General features: G+C 35.5%; 1 protein-coding gene across 1 annotated transcript in view; it reads right to left on the bottom strand.

The window, feature by feature from the left end:
- Window positions 1–21,557, bottom strand: part of LOC127618454 (leucine-rich repeat-containing G-protein coupled receptor 6) — a 111,276-nt gene that overhangs the window by 5,494 nt on the left and 84,225 nt on the right. Inside the window, exons 7-17 of the mRNA XM_052090906.1 lie at window positions 16,684–16,752; window positions 16,003–16,074; window positions 14,840–14,911; window positions 14,192–14,260; window positions 13,285–13,356; window positions 9,995–10,060; window positions 9,658–9,729; window positions 8,092–8,163; window positions 3,867–3,992; window positions 2,992–3,146; window positions 487–567 (exon numbers count right to left, since the gene is read on the bottom strand). Of these exons, the coding sequence (XP_051946866.1) occupies window positions 487–567; window positions 2,992–3,146; window positions 3,867–3,992; window positions 8,092–8,163; window positions 9,658–9,729; window positions 9,995–10,060; window positions 13,285–13,356; window positions 14,192–14,260; window positions 14,840–14,911; window positions 16,003–16,074; window positions 16,684–16,752 (926 nt within the window). The remainder of the gene's footprint in view (window positions 1–486; window positions 568–2,991; window positions 3,147–3,866; window positions 3,993–8,091; window positions 8,164–9,657; window positions 9,730–9,994; window positions 10,061–13,284; window positions 13,357–14,191; window positions 14,261–14,839; window positions 14,912–16,002; window positions 16,075–16,683; window positions 16,753–21,557) is intronic.

The following is a 21,557-nucleotide window of genomic DNA, read 5'->3' as shown; positions in this document are numbered from 1 at the left end:
TTAAGTAAACACAGACAGTTCACTCATTTTTGACTGTTGTTAGTGATATTTCAGTGCTTGGTAATGGGAATAAGTTGCAAAGCAGAAGCTGGAGAATCCGCATTGGAAGAACACGCTAAGCATAATGGGTCATTTCATTGCCTGTGAAAAAGGTGTATAGTTGGGAGAAACCGTGTGCCAATTCTTTCTTTTTATCATCATAATACACTGACATAATGATTGATGTCATCATAAAATCTGACCACAAGTGGTTGAAAGAGACACAAATTACGACCAGGTGGAAATGACGATGTGTTTTGACTGCCCACTTGAGATCGGATTACCTAAAATGCTTTTTAATACCAGGTGTAAATAGGGCCTAAAACTTGGTATGAACAGGCCTTTACAGTCACACTGGCATTCATATGACATGAACGAAATCAGCTCTTTACAGAAAGAACGATTCTGAATTAATTTATGACAAGTAAATTATATCCAAATTCACACCTGGGATAGGGGTACACTGGATACTGGTTTGTAGCTTGGACTCCTCAATAGCTAACTGGAATTCTTCCAAGTCATGGTCATCTGCAAGTGAAGACAGCAAATGGAAAATGAGACACATTAGTGCATGTTTAAAAGTATGATGAAATTGTCTTCATTGTTTTTCAAGATGGCATGATGTGCTCGGCCTGGCATAACATAAATCATCTCATGGACATCAAGTCTATTAGAACAAATTAATTCATCTTAGGGCTTTAGCACCATTCAAAACGGTTTAAAGCTCAGTTGCAACTTTCCATTTCTCCTTTAGTGTGCAATTAACCTTAATCATCAGGCTTTGTTCGCACTCTGGATTTATGTTCTGATAAGCCAGCTGGTCCTTTTTGGACCAAGACCCGTCAATATTATCTAATTTCCCATAGAGTATAATTACAGAGAGGTCTTTTCAAGTCAGAAACCCGAACTGATCGCATTGAGGAATGCATGGAGAAAAGACACATTTTATTTCATCTGTCAACTTGCGGTTACTGTAAAGCCCTGACATGTTTTTACTGTGCTAATTAAAGTTGAAGAGAGTGGCAGATAGAATAGAGCAGATAAAAATAGACACTCTCTATTTAGTTTTCAGAATTACTTTTTGGAAAACCGCTACAAGTGGTGCTTGCACGTTTCTTTCATATAAGGAACATGTTTTCTTTTTGCACGTGCACCCTTTATTGGATTTTTCAATAATAGAAATAACATGGTTCCATCACTAATCAAATGTAAGCAACTCCTTTGTACAAAAGGTCAGATTTTATGAATAAATAAATATTTTAATCCTTTCATTCTCAATCACCTTTTTGCCTTTGTATTTTTAATCACTTTCAACTCTTAATTAATCTACAAACAAATAGAGATAAACTAAAAGTTTATCCAGTCAGAATTTATTCCATTAATGACAACTGTTTCACAAATCACATGCCCGAAGCCCCCACCTGAGTTTGAGCAGAATTCAGAATTTCCACAGAATCCCTCAACAGTGTAAATGAATGAGCAACTAAAGTCAGATTGTCAGATTCATCAGCCAATCAGATTGATTTATTTGTTCTTGATGGGTGTGATCTTTAGGATATGTCCCGGTTGAGGCCTTCTAGCTGGCCTTGACCTTGAGTGATGCAATCATGCTTTAAGTGATGATATGTAATTTGAAAGCGAAGAGCGCGAGATTGTCATCACTGTTGCTATTGCCATTGAGAAAGAGCTCCTTATGGATTTACAAACCCGAGATGTTCTGCATGACCGTGTGATTGCTTCATTTATTAAACTGGAAAGGAGAACTGATTTCACTGTTTTTAGGAGACATCTCTAATGACAGTCAAACCCCTGCTAAGCTAACGGGAGTGCTGCAGTTCTGAATATCGGTGAATTGAATGCATTTATGGTCGGATATATCAAGTAGGAATATCTCACATCCAACTTGAATGGAACGCAGCATAACAGTGTACCCTGACGAAACAAAATTTATTGCAAGCAACATTTAAATAGCAAATATTATGAGATTATAGACCTCCTTGGTAGATTCATATGAAAGATTATGATTTTTGACGTTCACAAACAGTCATGCTGCAGTTAAAATTAGGCTTGCTTGAGCATTAAGTGTCATTTCAAGTTCTGGCTTTCATGTGTGGACGTTTTTTATGTCAGTTGGTATTATTAATTGACTGCCACGTAATGTATGATTGGCTTATTTATTGTGAAACTGTGTTTTCTTAATGGCACGTATCACAGTGAAGGCCTAGACTTAAAATGCACGACCCGTGGCTGTTTAGGACGCAATACACCACGGTATTTATATAGTACTAGTAGCAACTTCAGAGAACATCACAGTACTTTGATAAAGCAATGATTTTCTCTTTCATCAGCTATGTTTCCATCCAAGTTGCAAATTTATTTTATGCAGAAAAATCGGAATATCGCAAAAACATTTGCGAATAAAGCTGCGTTTCCATTCCGTGTGTTTAAGAGAACAAAGTGAATCACTTCTGGGGAAATGTGCTCAAAATATAAATTAAAAATTGAAGTTGAAGCTCCTGAGGCTCTTTTATTAATTGTAATAAATTGCATGGGGATGCGCAGACAAAACGGTCTGATGAACTTTATGTTTGGGTGTTCAGCAGCAGATGCCTTGTGTCTTGAAATGAAAGCATGTTAGACAGTTTTGGGAGGTATTTCAGAATAACATTTCAGAATAACCAGAACAACATTTCGAATGCTATGTGATGATATTGACAATCATTTGAGCAAATTATCTATTCACAGGGTTTGTTGAGGCAAGGTCACGTTACTTTTTTAATGAACACGAAAATATCCTCTTCCGCATAACTTTCTTATAGCATTTGTATGCAAATTTTGGAAACTAAATTCACATATCCCAAAAGTTGCATAAAAATGCATGGATGGAAACCCAGCTACTACACTACGTACTGTTACTCGTATCTGTGAGCTTGGTGTAGTTGTAGAGCTTACAGTTGTTATCAGTGTGAATGGGGAACAGGGATAGGGCTTTCTTCTGAAGATCTTCCTCTTCGCTCCCCATCTGCCCTTCCCACTGGCTGGCTGCTTTGTAGCTGTTACAGGCTCCAAACACACAGCACTGATAGGCATATGGCATCTCAATTACCCTGTATCAACAATGGCGATGGAAATCATGCATAAACATAGGGGGAAAATATGCATAATACCTTATTTTACCAGTTTAATTTTACAAGTTTAAAGAACTTTTTTTTTTTTTAAATACAAAAACTATAAAGGATCCAATTTCATCTAGCTACCAATACATCTAACCTAAAGAAGTATTTTACTGAACATGTATTTGGGTTACATCTGAAAACGCAATTTGCTTTCATTTTAATCAGTCATTTTTTTGGAAACAGGAACACTTAATCTGCCATTTCTTCAGGTGCTAATCAAATCACGCGAGCACTAAAGGTTGAAGTCTTGGAGCGTTTCCATACCCAGGAGCTGTTGAAGAATCAGGATAGGATATTTATAACAGTCTATTCCTGTACAGTATGAGAATATAGCTATCTTGAAAATCAATCTTTTTCCTGTCAGATGACTAGCATCAATACAGTTTTTTTTTCCTGGGGCCGCCGATTGTTCCAAATTGTTAGAGTCTTGAAACGGTCAATTCTATAAACAGTTGGTCGTTTCTCTGAAAACTGAGTAAAAATGACATGAGTTTGAGCAATGTTTTGCATCATCGGACTCAATAACCCAAGACACTTGTGAATTTTATTTGATGGTTTAACATGAAAGCGTTTTTAAATCGGGAAAACCCTGTGTTTTCGAGATTGGAGAGTTGACTGACATTTTGGGGTTGTTGGTTGCCATAAATGTACCTTATGTTGGGGAAGTCCTCTTCTCTAAAGGAACGGGAGACAGCTGGGTTGCCTTTCAGTTTAAGATGAGTAAGACTGGTCAAGCCAACTAGTGGGAAAGTGTTCAAACGGTTCCCGGTCAGGTCTCTAAATGGATAGAAGAAACAGATTCAGATAGTGTCATTCACAAATGTACTATAGTAATATTGTAAAAATTATGATTTTTATTATAATAGTGTTTATTTTCTTTGGTTTCACTACAAAAACCATAGTTTAACTATAGTAGCTAATATAGTAAAACCATGGTAAATTTTGTGGTACTGGTTACTATGGTTTATCTGCAAATAGTAAGTTACTGTAGTTAAACCGTAGGTAATGTATTGCGAGGTGTCCCAAAATAATTGCAAGTGAATGCAAAAGTATTGCATGGGGATACATAAATATGCATAAACTATTTCAGAAAAAAATTCCCTCCCTGTCCTCTTAAAGGGCTCTGAAGTTATCTAACTTAATGAAAAATGTTTTTATAATTACTAGTTAAAGGAATATTCTGAGTTCAATACAAGTTCAGCTCATTCAAAAGCATCTGCTGCATAAGAATGATTACCCCCAAAAAAAACAAAATTCTACTCATCCCTCCTTTTCTTTAAAAAAACACAAATCTGGGTTCCAGTGAGGCACTTACATTGGAAGTGAATGAGGCCACGTTAGAATACTCACTGTTTCAAAAGTATAGCCACAAGACCTACAAAACGATGTGTGTTACAATGATTTTAGTGTGATAAAATTACTTACTAACCTTTTCTGTGTAAAGTTATAGCCAATATTACTAATTCGTCGCCATGACGATGTAATGTCAACAAACCCTAAAACTAAGGTGACCAGACGTCCCTGTTTTCCGGGAACAGTCTGTCCCTGAATGGAGCTCTGTCCCCGACTGTAGCCCGGAAATGTCCCTGTTTTTACTGCTCATTCAAAACAATCAAGCAAAAATACATGGCAAAAAAGCCCCTATTGAAGACTATGTGAGCTGCTTATTTTGACCAACAGAGCAGCTTTAAGTCATTTGTCTTTCTTTACTGATTACTTGTTTACGCCAGTTTTGCCATTAAGAACTGGACCAGGGAACAAGCGCAATTGAAAAGATTTATAATCATTAACAGCTTTTAGGTGAGGCACATACTAACTATGTTATAAAGAAGTTATATTGTTAAGTATTACATAAAATGTATGCATTTAAAATAAGAATACACCATTAATGGAAAAATAAGTTAAATGTATAATAAAGTATCTGCAATGAACAACAATATATATATAAGTCATCACATTACAGCATAGATTGCATTGCGCCTTGCTGGGAAACAAGTGACCGAAAAGAAGTGCAATAATGAATAAGAGTTGATCAAAATAAAAGGTATAATTAAGAAAAATAGGGCCATAGGAGATACCATATGAGATAATTGATAGAAACTGTTAGGTGAAATAGTGTAATAATAATAATTATTATTATACAATATTGAATATCTTTGTGTAGTCACTACAAAGTGGAAAAAAATCCCCAACAATATGAGGCATCTAAGGGGGCAATCAGCCCTTCATAAATTAATTTTAGGCCCTGATATAGTACATAAGTGCATATGATTTCAAGAGTGTGACCAAGGGCAGGTGTCCCTGTGCTGTGGAGTCAGCTGCAATAGTTTCTATATTCAATTATTGTTTATATATGTTTGTTTAGTTCACTTTTATGCCAAAATGTTATATATTATATACAGTGTACAAAAGGATAAACTCAAAAGTATAACTGAAACAATCAACTTTAACCCCCTATCGGAATTTCATTTAAACATATTCAACAGAGTTCATCACATTACTACATTCACCATGGTCAAAATACATAACATCTGAATTGTTCCCATAGATACAGTAAGTAACGTGAAATTTCAATGACATATTTACCACTTATATTGTCCTCGTTTTTCATTTTTAGAAATATGGTCACCATGTAAAAATGACATTTCTAACAACTTTACAGCTCAAATAACACTTGAGAATTAATAGTGGGATTAATGTTTGTGCTTTTATAAAATTATAAGCTTCACATTATAATGCCTTTAAACCCTCCAAAAAAATCCATTGTAAGTGCCGCACAGGAACCTTTTTTGCTCTTTGTAAAGAAAAGGAGGAACGAGTCAAAATGATTTCTTGAGGTAATCAACATTATGCCACAAATGCTGTCAATTGAGCTAAACTTGTATTGAACCCGGAACATTCCTTTAAGTTTACGAATCCTTTTCGGTACCACTATAAATACTTTTTAAATATTTATTTATTTCTGACATTTTTCAAAATTCGGCAATAGGTAAAGCCTTAGGATGTCTTAGAATGTTTATAAGAGAGGCCAAAAACAGCAAGACTTGTTTAGAAAGCTTCAAGTTCTCCAATCAACAGATGTTGCTGGTTTTCATTTCTCTACTAGTGGTTTGCCATTTCCATGCACCTTGTTTTAGTGAAGAGGTTGCACCAGAATAATTACTTACAAATTTATAAGAAACATCCATGCTTAGGCACCCTCTCCTGTTGTTTACAGGTTTATCAGGCACAATCTGTCACTCTTTAACAGCCTTTCTCATTCATTTATCACATTCTTTACTTAATGCCGCTGGCATTTAATCGCCTGTAACTGACGACGCAGGTTTTCATCACTGCACGGAGAGTTAAAGGGGTCATGACATGAGAAACCAAATTTGCCTTGATCTTTTGGTATATAAGAGGTCTTTGTATCATTAAAACGTCCTGCAAGTTTAATATTTTAAGACGTCCTCCCCATTCTAAACGAATCATTTATTTAATCAAGCTCAAAATACAGCTCGTTCTGGATTCATGGTTAGAAGTGACGTGTCGGTTAGAAGTGACGTAACAGCGTTTGCATATGACCGCCTCCAGCACAAGATAACTACGCTTTAAGCGCAAAGACTACGCTCATTTCAGTATCGCCGTCGCCTCACAAGTGTTCAGTCGATGGACAGCGAGCTCTGACAGAGACTACTTGTGCACAGGAAAATTACGATGCCACACAGATGTGCTGTTCCTGGCTGTGGTCAAACAAAACCTCTGAATAAGCTGCCGAAAGATCCAGGCGTCAGGGAAAAATGGATGCAGTTTATTTTTTGCGGACGTTCCAGTCACGGCAGTGTTAACTTAAGCGTTTGTTCTGTACATTTTAAGGATGACTGTTTTGAGAACAAATCTCAATATGATGCTGGCTTTGCCAGAAAACTGTTGCTCAAAGATAAGTCCGTGCCGACTATTCTTGGAACAACGACGACGCATAAACTGTAAGTAATCTATTTTAAACTTTAAACTACTTTTTAAAGCGCAATTTCATTCATTATGAATAATCACAGTGTTTTTACTTAGTTTACTTGCATATTGTTCTGGCTGGAGGCGTCAATAATTGATACATAGGCACTGACGTTAGCCAATCATAACAGTGGGCGTTAACACTGAAGTCTTAAATGGAAAACGCCCCCAAAACAGACTGTTTGAATCAGAGGATGAGAAACAGGGTGGGAAAAGGTCATAAATCACTAGATTTTAAAAGTTTTTCTTAAAAAAAATATATATTAATACTATAATTGCACCTAAGGGAACATAATAATACAATAAAAAAAAACCATGTCATGACCCCTTTAACACTTTACAATAAGGCTCCATTTGTTAACATTAGTTAATGCATTAGTTATCATTAATTAACTATTAACAATATATTCTTAAGGCATTTATTAATCTTTGTTAATGTTAGTTAATAAAAACACAATTGTTCATTGTTAGTTCATATAAGTTCACAATGCATGAACTAATGTTAACAAAAACAAATTTAGATTTTAAAAATGTATTAGTATATGTTGAAATGAACATGAACTAATATAAATAAATGCTTAAGTATTGTTCATTGTTAGTTCATGTTAACTAATGTTGATAACTAATGTTGGTAAATGTAACCTTATTGTAAAGTGTTACCCATGGAGCTTTTTTTTACCATGATTACAACCTCAGCCTTTTCACTTTGAGCCAACTAAAGCATCGCACAGATGACAGGAACTCCGAAATGTGCATCGTGGAATCTGTGTTTGTGCCAAGTGAGAGTTTAATTACAATTTTGCTTGATTTTCACAGGTGCTTGATGTTTATCTAAAGGGACACAGTTAATGATATGGCTGTGTGTGGCACTGATTTGCATACTCACAGTTTAACAAGAGACTGAAGAGAGGAAAAGGCGTCAGGGTGGATAGCTTCAATCCTGTTCCAGCTCAGATCCCTGTAATGACATATAATTTACTTGTTCATTCATCTAACACTGTTTACAATCGCCTCGTCATTTCCTCAGATCACTGGCAAATTTGTGTCAAATGTTGTCAAACTAAGATTTGCTCAATGTAAATTTTGTTTTTAATTAACTCAAAATGACATTATTTTTACAGTAGTTTTTTTTAAACTTATTTAACAAATGTGATTTTTTTTTAATTTTAAAGTAGTTTTAATTGTTTAGTTATGTTTTTACAGTAGTACTTTTTACAATACATTTTTAATTGTAACTATTTTTTACATTAATCATTAATTCATATTTTATACTCAAGATTCTTTATAGTAGATCTTTAATACTGTAGTTTTTAGTCACTTTTCTTACTTTAATTTTTATTGTACTGATTTTTTTTTGTTTTGTGTATTAATAATTAATTATTTTTGTAAATCAGTAAAGCATTTCAAAGCTTTTATACTCAATATTTCTTTTACAGTATTTTTGTTTATTCTTGTGTTTTTTACTTAATTTTTTAGTAGTGATTTGTTTTTAACAGTAGTTTTTTTTATTTCACTATAAGTTTTTTTTAATTAATCATTAATTAATCTATCAAACCATAGCATTTCAAAGGTTCTATACTTTTTTATTGTTAAATTAGTATTGTATTACAGTAGTTATTTTTTTACTTTATTTTTGATAATTTGTTTTACAGTAGTGATGCTTTTTACAGTATTTTTTTAATTTTATGTATTTTATTTTCTTAACATTAATTATTAGCTATTATTTTAGACCAGTGTATAATCTCAAAAATGTTCTTCTCAATATTGTTTACAGTAGTGTTTTAATACAGTAGTTTTTTTATTTTACTTGATTTTTACTTACATTTTTATAGTACTATTTTTCACAATATTCTTTCATTTTATTTTTTTAACATTACAGTAGTTTTTCTTTTTATGTATTTGTTTTCTTAACATTAATTATCATTATTCTCTAAGACCAGTATAGAATTTCAAAAATGCTATAGTCAGTATGTTTGTACAAACGTAGTATTTATTCCAAATCTGAAAAGTGTTTTGATCTCAAATTATCATAGCAATAGTTATAATTCAAAGATTTTGTATGAAGTATTCTGGGTTCAAAGTAAATGTTAACTGGTTAGTTTTTGTGTAGATTGTCCTGGCCTCTAGGGGGAAGATTTGGTGAGCATTCTGGTCCTGAAGACATATTAATTCCTAAATCTTTGGCACCCTGTCAAGTCACACTGTCATCAAACAACACATCCAAAACTATAATGCAGGACAGAATTTGTATATATTGCTAAAGTAAAAACAGAGCTGATGTGAACGGCTTACAATATGTCAGTATTCACAAGTTCAAAACCTTGAAAATTATTTAATAACCCACAATATCTTTTTGAATTCCAGCGAGAGATCCAATCAATTCCATTATTATAGGTGTGAAATAGGGTTATTAAAGGTTAATAGAAAGCAAGAGATCATATGCAGTACTCACAGTGAGCGCAGGGAGTTGAGTTGTTGGAATGTGCTCATCTCAATCTGTCTGATCAGATTGTGCTGCAGGCCTCTGCCGAGTCAAAACAAAAAAAGCTGCCATTACTGCAGTCTATCACACACTCCACACCAGCCATACACGTTTATGCAGACATCATACATAGCAACCATGTGTACGCTTGAAAGCCTTTAAAATGTAGACATTGATGGATTGCTACAGTAATGGCCGTGATTTGTCATGTTTGTTCTACTGTGAGAGCTATCTGGAATCGTTAAAGTTATCACAGATATTTTAGCAATACTTCAATAATAAGCTGTGGAGAGACCGCTTAACTCACATCTCTTGAAGGGAGGCACAGTGGTAGAAGCTTGGCAGCTCTTTGATTAGATTATGAGACAGCTCCCTGGAAAATACACACATGGAGAGAATAGAGAGGTCTTTACATGGAGTATTCTGCATAATTGGCCAGTGTTGTCAGTAAAGTGTGCGTAATACTTTTTGACATACGTGTGTTCCAGACACTCCTGTATTTACATGAGCATTATGTTTAATTATGTTCAAGTGCTCCTTTATCTGTTATGGTATAATACATAGCACACACTTATTGGTAACAGTTCATAATAACTTGAAACTATGTAAAAGTTTCATGACATTTAACTATTTCAACGTTTCCCTGGATTATTTTTTTTATTTTGACTTTTTGTTACTCCTAGACTGCGGTGGGTTGTAATAACTGGGGGCTCGTCCAGGATTGAACCCGTGACCTCTCGCACCCGAAGCGAGGATCATACCCCTAGACCAATTGTTACGATCTACCCCAGTCTAGGGTTGGGGAGGAGTAACATAAATTAAAAATAAAGAAATACGTCCAGGGATGTAGCACAATATACATTAATGATATGCAGAGTATTATATAATGCATGTTATTCATGAAAGTTATGTAAAGTGTCTGTAGTTCATATGCTGTGTTTGCTGAAAAATAAAATAACTCCTAAGCATTATTCAGCATATTTTTAAAGCAATTTCTTGTTTAATATTTTTTTTTCTGTGTGATTTTAAGGATACAGTGAGAGAGAGAACGGCATGTTCTGCAGCTACTTTCCCCAAAGGTCTCATTTTTCTTGTGAACACTTACATAAATCAGTTTTCCTTCAGGGTTTTCTCTATTTGAACTTTTCCACCAGAATGTGGCCTGCGTTTTTGTCAAAAACCCTGAGCTCTCATTTCTTCATTACAAACCAGGTGATGGGCTTGAAAAGATGCTCTTAAACATTGTCTTAAACAAAGTGGTAAGGCATACAATCAGGAAAATAATCTTGAGATGATTCCTGAGAAATAATGGTAATAAAATAATTATAACCAGGGCTGGACTGGTAATCTGACATACCGGGTATTTTACCGGTGGGCCGACGCACTTTGGGGCCGATCAGGGGTGGACTGGCCATCGGGAGAACCGAACGGGCCGGTGGGTCGGCGCAAAACATGCCAAAAGGGCCACGATAAGCTGAAATGAAACCCCGCTTTATGCAGAACAGACCACAAAATGGCGCTGCGATATGCAGAAAAGGACAGCGAGCCAGTTGCCATGTAAAATCCTGGGCCGATTTCTCTTCCCAGTCCAGCCCTGATTATAACAGTGCTCCAACATTCTGGGTAGTACTGCATTTACCTTTGTATTAACTGCAATTGTTACACTGTTCTCTGGAATACTCAATTCTGATTGGACCAGTTATTCAGGTATTGCGAGTAATCTTTTACAATTTCAGCCTTAGGTGTACTATCTATTTTTGGAATTTTGTAAACTTTACATTAAGTAATTATACTTTGGATACTTTTTGAGATTTAGATACTTTAAGACATTAAAGGTGCTGTAAGCAATTTATTTCATGGAAAAGTAGGAAAAATGCTCCTACTCCCTGAAAGATATTAATGAAATAAGTGTTGTGAAATATCTCACCAGTCTCTGTGACGGCTCTAGACTCTGTAAACAGCAGACAAAAACCTGTCTGCAGGCCACATTTTCTGACGCTCTCTGCTTTTCAACCATGTTTCTCATAGTATTGCAGTTGCAGCAAATTATTGAGGCTTACTGCCATTTTATGCCATGTTTTTCATAACAGTTGTCAGTTGAGGGCGCTATTCTGCTGTTTTTAACAACCATTTCCGCATGATGTCGGTCACAATAAAGCTCAGTTGGTAGCTTTGGAGTGCAGAGTTTTGGAAAGAGGGCTAGTCATTTTTGGAAATCATGGCTAGTATTAAAAGTGATAGTATCGGCACTTCACTTCTACTGGACGATTTTGAAAAACATTTTAATTTATTGAAACATGAAAAACATTTCAAAATTCAAATTATACTTCAAATTAATTGAAAAAACAATCAAAATAACAAAGTGGTCAAAACAATCATACCAAATCAAAACATTTTACTCTCTCCTTCCACCACTCCCTTTTCCCTATCTTATATATTTTTTGCTTCAACAATGATCATCAGGTACATTATTTGATTGTCGGTACTTTCAGAATTTGGACATGAACTTTATTACCAACTGCTGGTCAAATCTACAAACTGCAAATGCAGGAACTGAATTTAAGAGGTGGTATTGAAATTTATTGTGCAATAATATTTTTAAAAAAAAAATAGCAAATTGCCCTTTGCGCCACTTCACTTACATGCAATACACCCAGAGTTTGCGTGACTACAAGCACAATAATGCAAACACTCCCACTTGTGCTTTGCACTGCCATGAAAATTGCACTTAGAATATGCTCTCTCACGAGAGTTGGATACGGCATTGTGTATATTCGTAGCATGTAGAGCCCAGAATGTTGATAAAATGTTCAGCATTCAAAATGTAATTGATAGCTATGACATCATAATATTCGCATACTGAATTTTCCGCATAACACTACATCTCATGCACGTTCCCATGACATAATTTCATCATCAGCACAGTCCACACGGACTATCCATGTGCAGCCTAGTTTTTCATCTTTAAGTGTCGTTGGCGCATACACCAGTATACTGACGGTGCTAAAAGAGTCTCACAAAGCAGTTGTAATCAGCATGTGTCGAACGCATCTGATAGGGCTCGCAATATATTGAATATACTTGAAAAGGCTAGAACGGTCGACTGTGCGTGAGAAGGAACAGCATGCTGAAAAACGAAGTATACCCTATCCTTAACACCTATTTGCATATTGAATTGTGATTGCTCTTGTCTTCCTTTTATAGGCACCTTTACATTGCATTGTCACTATGTGTTCCTGAAGTGTGCAGTCCACAAAAAATGAAAGGCAAAGCCTGATGCAGCATTTCATTTGCACAGAACCAAGTCCTAACAGTAGTCTTTTACTGCAATTTCCTTCAGGCTATGCAACTCTAGTTAATAATTAAAATTGTTATATAAGCTTGAAATAGCTTGGCACAAGTAATCGCACATGCATTCTCTCTGTGTGTAAGAAGTTAGTGTGCTTTCCACCTGCTGATGATGTGTTTGAGTTCAAGTTAAATAAGGTTTTTAGGAACTCTTGAAAAGTTTGGTTACATGAAATCCCTCAGGGTGAAATTCAATGAACTCTCATGTGTTTGTGTGTTGCAGGTGTGCATTTGTGTTTGGAAACTTACAGCACTCTTAATTTAGGCAGCAGGTGGCACAGATCATATGGCAGGCCAGTCAGTCTAGCTCGGGTCAGCGTGCTGAGTGAAAATCAAAGAGGAGTTTATTTTCAATGTGTGTGAGAGACCGTGATTAGGAAAAACAGGACAAAAACAACCATTTCACTCTTGGAACATTCACTAGAGACAAATAAATGGATGTACCTGCACTAAAAACTGGTTTTAGGAAATCAGTGAAATTTTGTTAGATTTATGAATAAAACAAATGGAAAAAAATAAAAATAAAAAATCAGCCAATGGAACAAGACATAATACACTTTATCTGGACACTTACGGCACACATATAAATGCATTAATGTTATTACATTAACAAAATATCAAACTAGTGGCATTGTTACTAAAAAGTGAGGTTGCTTTTGAGAACAGCTATATTGTCATTTGTTTGCAGATGCCACTTGCAGTAGTTTGATATTTTGCTGTCTTTGCAATAAAATTCACACTAATTAATATTTGTAATTAAAAGTGTGGCTGAAGTGTCAGCTTGTCAGCTAAAGTGATCTTGTTTTAAGAATGTTTAGATATTTTTTATTGGCAAACAAGACTTCGATATTGATTAAGAATAGTATTTTTTTCATTTCATTTTTACAGTAAATGCATTATCTCTGATTAACTGATGAATGGCTTTTATGATCAGTATGTACAGAGGGCAATTAAGCATAAGAGAATGGTTCAGTTTAGAAAGACCTTGCCTGAGTATCATTTTTAACTAAACAAACTGACTTGGTGGGAGATCAGTAAAAGCATTTCTATTTTGTCAACGGTTATTCAATTGTCCTCAATGGTGGGAAGAACTTCTGGAAGTCTCTTAAGTGAAACTGATCCGGAGTGAAATGGCGACATTTGATCTCACACTCACAGAACTTGCAGGCTGGTGGTTCCTTTCAAATCTGGAAACTCTCGGATCTCAGTGGCCCCGTTCAAAGAGCTGAGACGAGATTAGATAACTCATTAGTGAGGATCTTCCTACTAATGAGGATGTCATCCAACAAAACCACAGGGATGTCTACTGTTACCACACACACTCAACTCACTGTCATCTAGAGTAAATATTAGTCCTCTAGACTCCATCATTCTGATTACGCTTGCGACACCGTCCAAAGTCAACAACACTGTGGACGGTAGACTTAATATAAAAATAACGAATGCCGAAAAGACTCTTTTAACATTCTTATGCTTATACAGTATGTGTAATCAGAGAGAGATATATTACTTTTTACTGGCTTTATGAAAAGCAAAATCTCATATTCTGACATTTATGAAGTTATAATTAAAGTTTGCTGTTTTTTGAAACCAAATTACTAGTTTAATGTTTTATTATGTGAGAGATGATGGCGGTGAGCAAGATTATAGCATTCATCAAAATGAAAGCAATGATGACATAGAAATGATACACATTTGCCAGCTAGTATTTTAAAGGTGCTTTATCGGAAGCCAAACAGTTCTGTTTAATCATACGTACAATCATGTGTATGTTATTATTTCACACATAGAAGTTTGTACTTACAGTGTGTGTAGTTTTGGCAAGAACTGAAATGCTGATCCGCCAACAAACTGAATGGGATTCTCGTAGAAATGACTGAAGAGAGAATAAATAAATATATAAATCAAATAAATGGGTTGTTGCATGAAATGGGTGCCTTTTCCATTTCAATCAGAAAAGGTGACTTTAAACTTCTGTAAGATTTTAGACTTTCTTTCAGACTAAGAATGCATTTAACCTTTATGTTGTGTTGCAGTCAATTTGACCCAGATTACTTTTTCCTTAAAAATCTTTTTTTCCCTTTATCCAATTGGAATAAAATTCCTTGACTTTGTTGATATATGGTTTCTGAAAACACACACACACACACACACACACACACACACACACACACACACACACACATATAATGGCTTTTATACTGTACAGACTTCATATGCTATCCCCTAACCCTAACTCTCATAGAAAACTTTCTGCATTTTTTCATTTTCAAAAAACATAATTTAGTATGATTTATAAGCTGTTTTCTGACAAACTGCTCCCAGTCAAAAATGAACGGCCATTGGAAATTAACTGATTAGACTACAAAATACAGAAACATTTAGTGTTCAGGAGCAACCCAATCCTTTAGATGAGCACATATGTGGATGTGTATTTGTACACACAAAGTCCTCGGACATGCACACACACACACAAACAGACAAACACAAACACACACGCACACATATCAATTTGTTTTTGCTTTTTATTTAAGATAATAATATAACAAAGTGCTTGTTAAAGTTCAGCTTCTGAAAGGATAATGCAATTTTGAGAGATTTCATGGACTTATGGAATAGTGTATTATTTTAATATTTATTTGAATTATGGTGACAGGGTTGATGTTCAACATGAGGAAACTATTTCAAATTGTCAAAAACTAAAAAGAATAATGTCAACAAAAATCTAAGACATATACATAAACAAAAAAGCCAAAATACTAGCTTTTATGTCCACATATATATATATATATATATATATATATATATATATATATATATATATACATATTTTTTTGTTCAAATAAACAAACTGTTAGATGTCTGTCTATTATGCAGTGAGGCATGTTTAGTCAACACAGAAAGGCTTTAATTGTTTTCACAGAGAAGTTCATTACCCGGCAGTTTTTACTGAGACAAGATACTCACATGGTCTGCAGAAGTGGGTTCCCCACAAATGCTCTCTCAGGGATGGCCTTGATGTTGTTGTTGTGGAAACCCCTGTAAGACACATAGAGAGAGATAATTTGACCATCTTCACACTTGAAGACAATCCACTAGAATGAGGAAATCCAGCGATGAGGAAGTACACCATAGACCAGCTTTGGAGTGTTTTTGCTAGCTGCATCTGTGGCCATACATTTGACTACTGCAGCAGCTTTTAATCTGTGATTGTCTGCAGTTATTATGATGATACAATGCTAAAGTTAATTTGTAATGCATATGTTGCTGGAGAATTATAATTAGAAAATTCTAAACACTAAAATAATTACATGTGTAAATTAAGTAATGATACAAGCAGCTTGGAAAGTCAAGTCCAGTCGCTTTTTATCTCATGTAAAGCACACATGTGAACCATTTGGTTGCGTCAGTTAGAAACACCTGTCAGGAGGCCATCCCGCTGGCAAAAACACTTTATGATAGTTGAGAAGGAAGGACTTAAGCACTCATCTGTAAGCATCTGCTTTTTGCAAGAGACTCTTTGCTTGAGAACCACATTTTAGGCGTTAACCGACTTTACAAGAAGCACAAGAGGCCAGGCCAAGCGATCCACTTAAAAGGAAGCACACTGACACATGTATGCTGGGTGACTTAGTCTTGGTTACTTACAATTCCTGAAGCTTGGCCAGTGTGTGTATGGCCACAGGGAACTCTTGAAGGTCATTGAAATTCAGTTCCCTAGAGAAGGGAGATAGATAATCCATAAGAGCAGAAGAACGATGAGGAACACAAGTTAAGATAACTTTTACATGGAAACAATTTTCAGATGAAGGTCTTGTACATACAAATCATTAGCATAATGGTTATGATTCAACAATTCTGCCCTACCAAGCCAAAAATGCAGTTACTACAGCAATATTGAAACTGACAAAAGGAAGAAAAACAAAAGGATGACCCTCAATCCTTTCCTGGAGTACCACTAACACTACAAAGCACAGATTACTCCAAAATACATTTTGCCTTTGCATGGGGCAGAATATATTGAATCCTTTTTTTATGTGTCACCTTCCATTAGACCACCTTTCGTACGACAATTAGCTATCTTGTCACATATTAGACCAACTGTTTTGACATTTTAATTTGATCTTTCATCCAACGTGTCTGTAACATAAGCAAACGCTTAGGAGAAACTGTGGTTCCAATCAGTCAAAATCCTTCCCCGTGACCTTGCGTGCTTTTCCGTGTTGGTTGTCCTTTGAGACCAAGACAGCTGTTCCAAGATAATCTGTCATGACGTGACCTCTCCTCTGCATACATTGTTGTTGTATGCATTTCATTAGCCTTCTAGGTAAAGTACGTCCAAAAAACGCGCTTGAATCAAAACATGGGCGGTTGCTAAGGGTGAGCGGCCTTGTACACGTGCAAGAACAATGTGTTTATAGCCATCGTTTGCATCCCAGAGACTATGTTGTTTTCCTTGGATTTAAAAGTTCCTTTTCATCTCCAATTCTATTGGAGGTTTTCAAAGAATAATTATCGAGAAAATCCTATAATTGAACAGGAGCCTTTCTTTTTTCTCCACAGAACCTCTCTTTTGCCCAGTAAAGGCGACTGGGAGTAGAGTAAATAGATGCCTTTGGCCCTGTATCCCCTCCTGTAGGCCCAGGTCTTAGTCATATTGTTCGCTCCCCACAGTGATAATACGCAATGCTGAATGTGTCTCATCATACCCATAATTATATGTCTTATCCCTTAGTGTTAAGTGTAAGCTTTCAAAGCAGTCCAAATGTTTATATATTTTACTTTTTTTTTTTTTAAGAGAAAAAAGTTTCTGGCAGGTGGCCATTGCGTTTGAAGTGAGCTTGGTGAATAGGGGTGGACCCACGTTGGCTGACATCCAGAATGGGCGAAGCACTTGCTTAATTCAAGCGTGTTTGTGAGTGTGTGTATATGTGCCTAAGTGTGTCTGTGTTGCACAAGAGTGTTGCAGCAAACTGATTTTAGCCTTAGTTTGATGTGCACATATATAAGAATGAAGGGTAATCTGATATCCTGATACTTCTGACAGTGATTCTTTTTTTTAAGTATTAGTGAAAAAAATAAAAACTGTGGTAACACATTTTAATAACTTTAATATATCATAAACAAACATTATATAATGCTTAGCAGATCATTAGTTAATGTGTTTACATATAATGCTTAGCAGATCATTAGTTAATGTGTTTACAAATTGTTAGAGATGAGATAATGTGCTTGTTAATGTTTGCTGCTGAATTTAATAAACATTAATGCTGAACAAATCATTATTTAATGTAAATTCCAATACTTACAAATGTTATAAGCCTTTCATTCATATATGACCTTGCACTTTTTAACATCTACAAAATATATATATATAAAACTGTGCCAGGGTGGAGGGCGGGGCCGGGTCGTGATTCCGCACACCCGGCCCCTAATCAGGCTAATTAGCCCTTGAGAGGGATAAAGGCAGACCGAAGATGGCAGTGCGAGAGAGAGAGAGATGTACGGACAGCTGTCCGACACCTGTGTGTGTGTTTGTCTTTTTGGTTAAGTTTATAATTAAAATATTATTTATATTGTCAATCCGGTTCTCACCTCCTCCTTTCCATTAATCCCTTTACAAAAACCGATGAGCCAAAAAATGATGTACTCCTGCCTAATATTCTGTTGGTCCTCCGCATTCCGCCAAAACAGTGCCGACTCACCTAGGCATGGACTCTACAAGACCACTGAAGATGTGCTGTGGTATCTGGTTGTTGGTCCAGCACTCAATTGGATTGAGATCAGGGGAATTTGGAGGCAAGGGCAACACCTTGAACACATTGAACTCTTCATCATGTTCCTTAAACCATTCCCAAACAATGTGTGCAGTCTGGCAGGGCACATTATCTTGCTGAATGAGGCCACTGCCATCAGGGAATACCATTGCCATGAAGTGGTGTACCTGATCTGCAATGATGTTTAGGTAGGTTGCACATGTCAAATTTGTTTCCATATGAATGCCGGACCCAGGGTTTCCCAGTAGAACATTGCCCAGGGCATCACACTCCCTCCACCGGCATGTCGTCCTTGTCAAAGTCGCAATGAGAACTGATTGTTGACTTACCATCTAATCTACTCAGACATGATGACATGTGGCCTTGTTAGGAGATGATCAGCATTATTCGCTTCACATGTAAGTGTTCATAACGTTTTTTCTCATCAGTGTATAAAGATTAACAGATGACTTATTTACGTACATTTGAATGCTTACAAATGTCATTAAAAATGTTCATAAATTATTAATAAATTAGCTCATGCATTTTGTTCTTTTTTTTCTGAATGTTTTCAGAAATTATTTGTATTTTTCCCCACTTCAAATTGTAAGCATGCTTTTACACTTTATAATAGGTTTCATACATTAGGTATCATAAACTATCAATGAAAATATTTTTCTACAACATTTATTAATCTGCCCTGCGATGGACTGGCGACCTGTCCAGGGTGTCCCCCGCCTTTCGCCCAATGTTAGCTGGGATAGGCTCCAGCCCCCCGCGACCCTGTACACAGGATAAGCGGTTGACGATGGATGGATGGATGGATGGATTTATTAATCTTTGATAATGTTAGTTTATAAAAAAATGCACTGTTCATTCATTTTAGTTCATAGTCTATTAATTATTAACTAACATATTCAACTTTAGATTTTTTACATCTTAAAATGAACATGAACCAAGATTAATAAAGGCTGTAAATTGTATTGTTCATTGTTAGTTTGTTAACTGATGTTGTTATCTAATGTTAACAAATGGAACCTATTGTTGCCAATTATTTATTAATGAAAGTTATTATAAAGAGTTACCAAACCTTTATCTCTGATTTCATTTAAACGTCACCATTTTAAGAATTCCTACTAGACTGTTGGTCCGATTCGTAGAGAATTTAGCATGTATCATCTAGAGAACCTCTTCATGAAAATATATCAGATTACTTTTGAGTCTTCAAATAGTTAAAAGATATAAGCCAATCATATTTTTTTTTAAAAAATGTATAAAAAGTTGTTAATCGGAAAATGCAATATTTTTTGTGATATACTTATGATATGTACATATATAATAAAGTGATAAATGTTGCTTGTGCTTATGCACCTTTAAAGAACAAATACAGCAAAACCAACAGGGCCAAATGGATTGCAGAACCAGTATATGAGCAGTCTAGGATAATTATGTGAATATGAACAGACATTTCTTTTATGACCTAATTTACCTCTAGTAAGTCCTTTAAGTGTTTCAGTGCTTTTGTTCAAACACTGCATAAAGATCTAGAATCCACTTCCAGCCCAATAATCCATAAAATAAGACCATGCCTACAGAGGGACTGTTATGAACACAGTGCTGTGGGTCAGCTGTGCAGCATGGTTATGCCTTGTCTAGGTCCTGGTTTTGTTTAGAACATCCATCACTCCTGTTTGAAGACTTTCCTTTAATATGACAGAGGAGTAGTGCTCATAATTTCCTGGATATACCACATTGTTTAGAACAGGAGTAGTCTGTCAATTACCTTAATTTACAATTTATAAAAGCAGCCAGTGCTCTGTTTGAAAGTCAAATCACCAGGCATCATAACAAAACAACATTGTGGCGGCAACTACGTCTGACTGGTAATGAATGTGTTTTCTAAGACAATTACGGTAATGTGGATTATAGCAGCAACAATGAAAAGGGAATGCACATTGTCCCACAAAAATACAATGTCTCAGGGTGCCTATTCATTAAAGTATGCTGAGTATGATGTAGAAGAAAAATCCAAAGAGATATGAAAAGTGACATTTGGAATAGCATAATACCATTCTACTCTTGCTATTGCTGCTGTATATAGTATGTCTATTCTGCACATTATACACATTTCCATCATTCATAGAATACCAGCATGGCTTACTACATTTACCGAAATGAGTAGCATACAGTAGCGCTTACTATGTGCAATACCGCATCTCTATGTACTTCACTTGACCTTCCATTTCCATGTAATGGATAAACCAGATGTAATAATGAATGTGATTTTTACAATCTATGTCTTGACTGAGAAAAGGCAAAACTGTTTCTCTTAGTTGTTGAAGCTCTGCACTTCCTAAACACACACACATACACAGGACATATGTGCAAAAGGACTGAGACAGCTGGCATGATTTCTTCCAGTGTGTCATGTTACATGTAAAAGTATTTTGCCTTAGGAAGGATTAGTTTGTTGCTTAGACATTGTTTTGACGGTAATTCAAATGTCATTCTATATGTAACATGACTACATATAATTATTTTGGAACCAGTAAGTCCTGATAATACCCTGAGTATAACTGTACATGCACTTTTGTGATATTGTTGTTGTTTTATGTATAGGCTACTGTAAGTGTGTCAACAATGTTTAAATGATTAATGCATGCTATCATAAAACTTATAACATGTTATATACTACAAGTCCAAAGTTTGTACATATATAATTATGTAGTCACCAAAAATGTAAGCATAAAGCATAAAACTTAGATA

The sequence above is a fragment of the Xyrauchen texanus genome, chromosome 25, assembly GCF_025860055.1.
Source record: "Xyrauchen texanus isolate HMW12.3.18 chromosome 25, RBS_HiC_50CHRs, whole genome shotgun sequence".
Lineage (NCBI taxonomy): Eukaryota > Metazoa > Chordata > Actinopteri > Cypriniformes > Catostomidae > Xyrauchen > Xyrauchen texanus.
The sequence above is the reverse complement of the archived record's forward strand: the minus strand, read 5'-3'. Positions and strand labels throughout refer to the sequence as shown.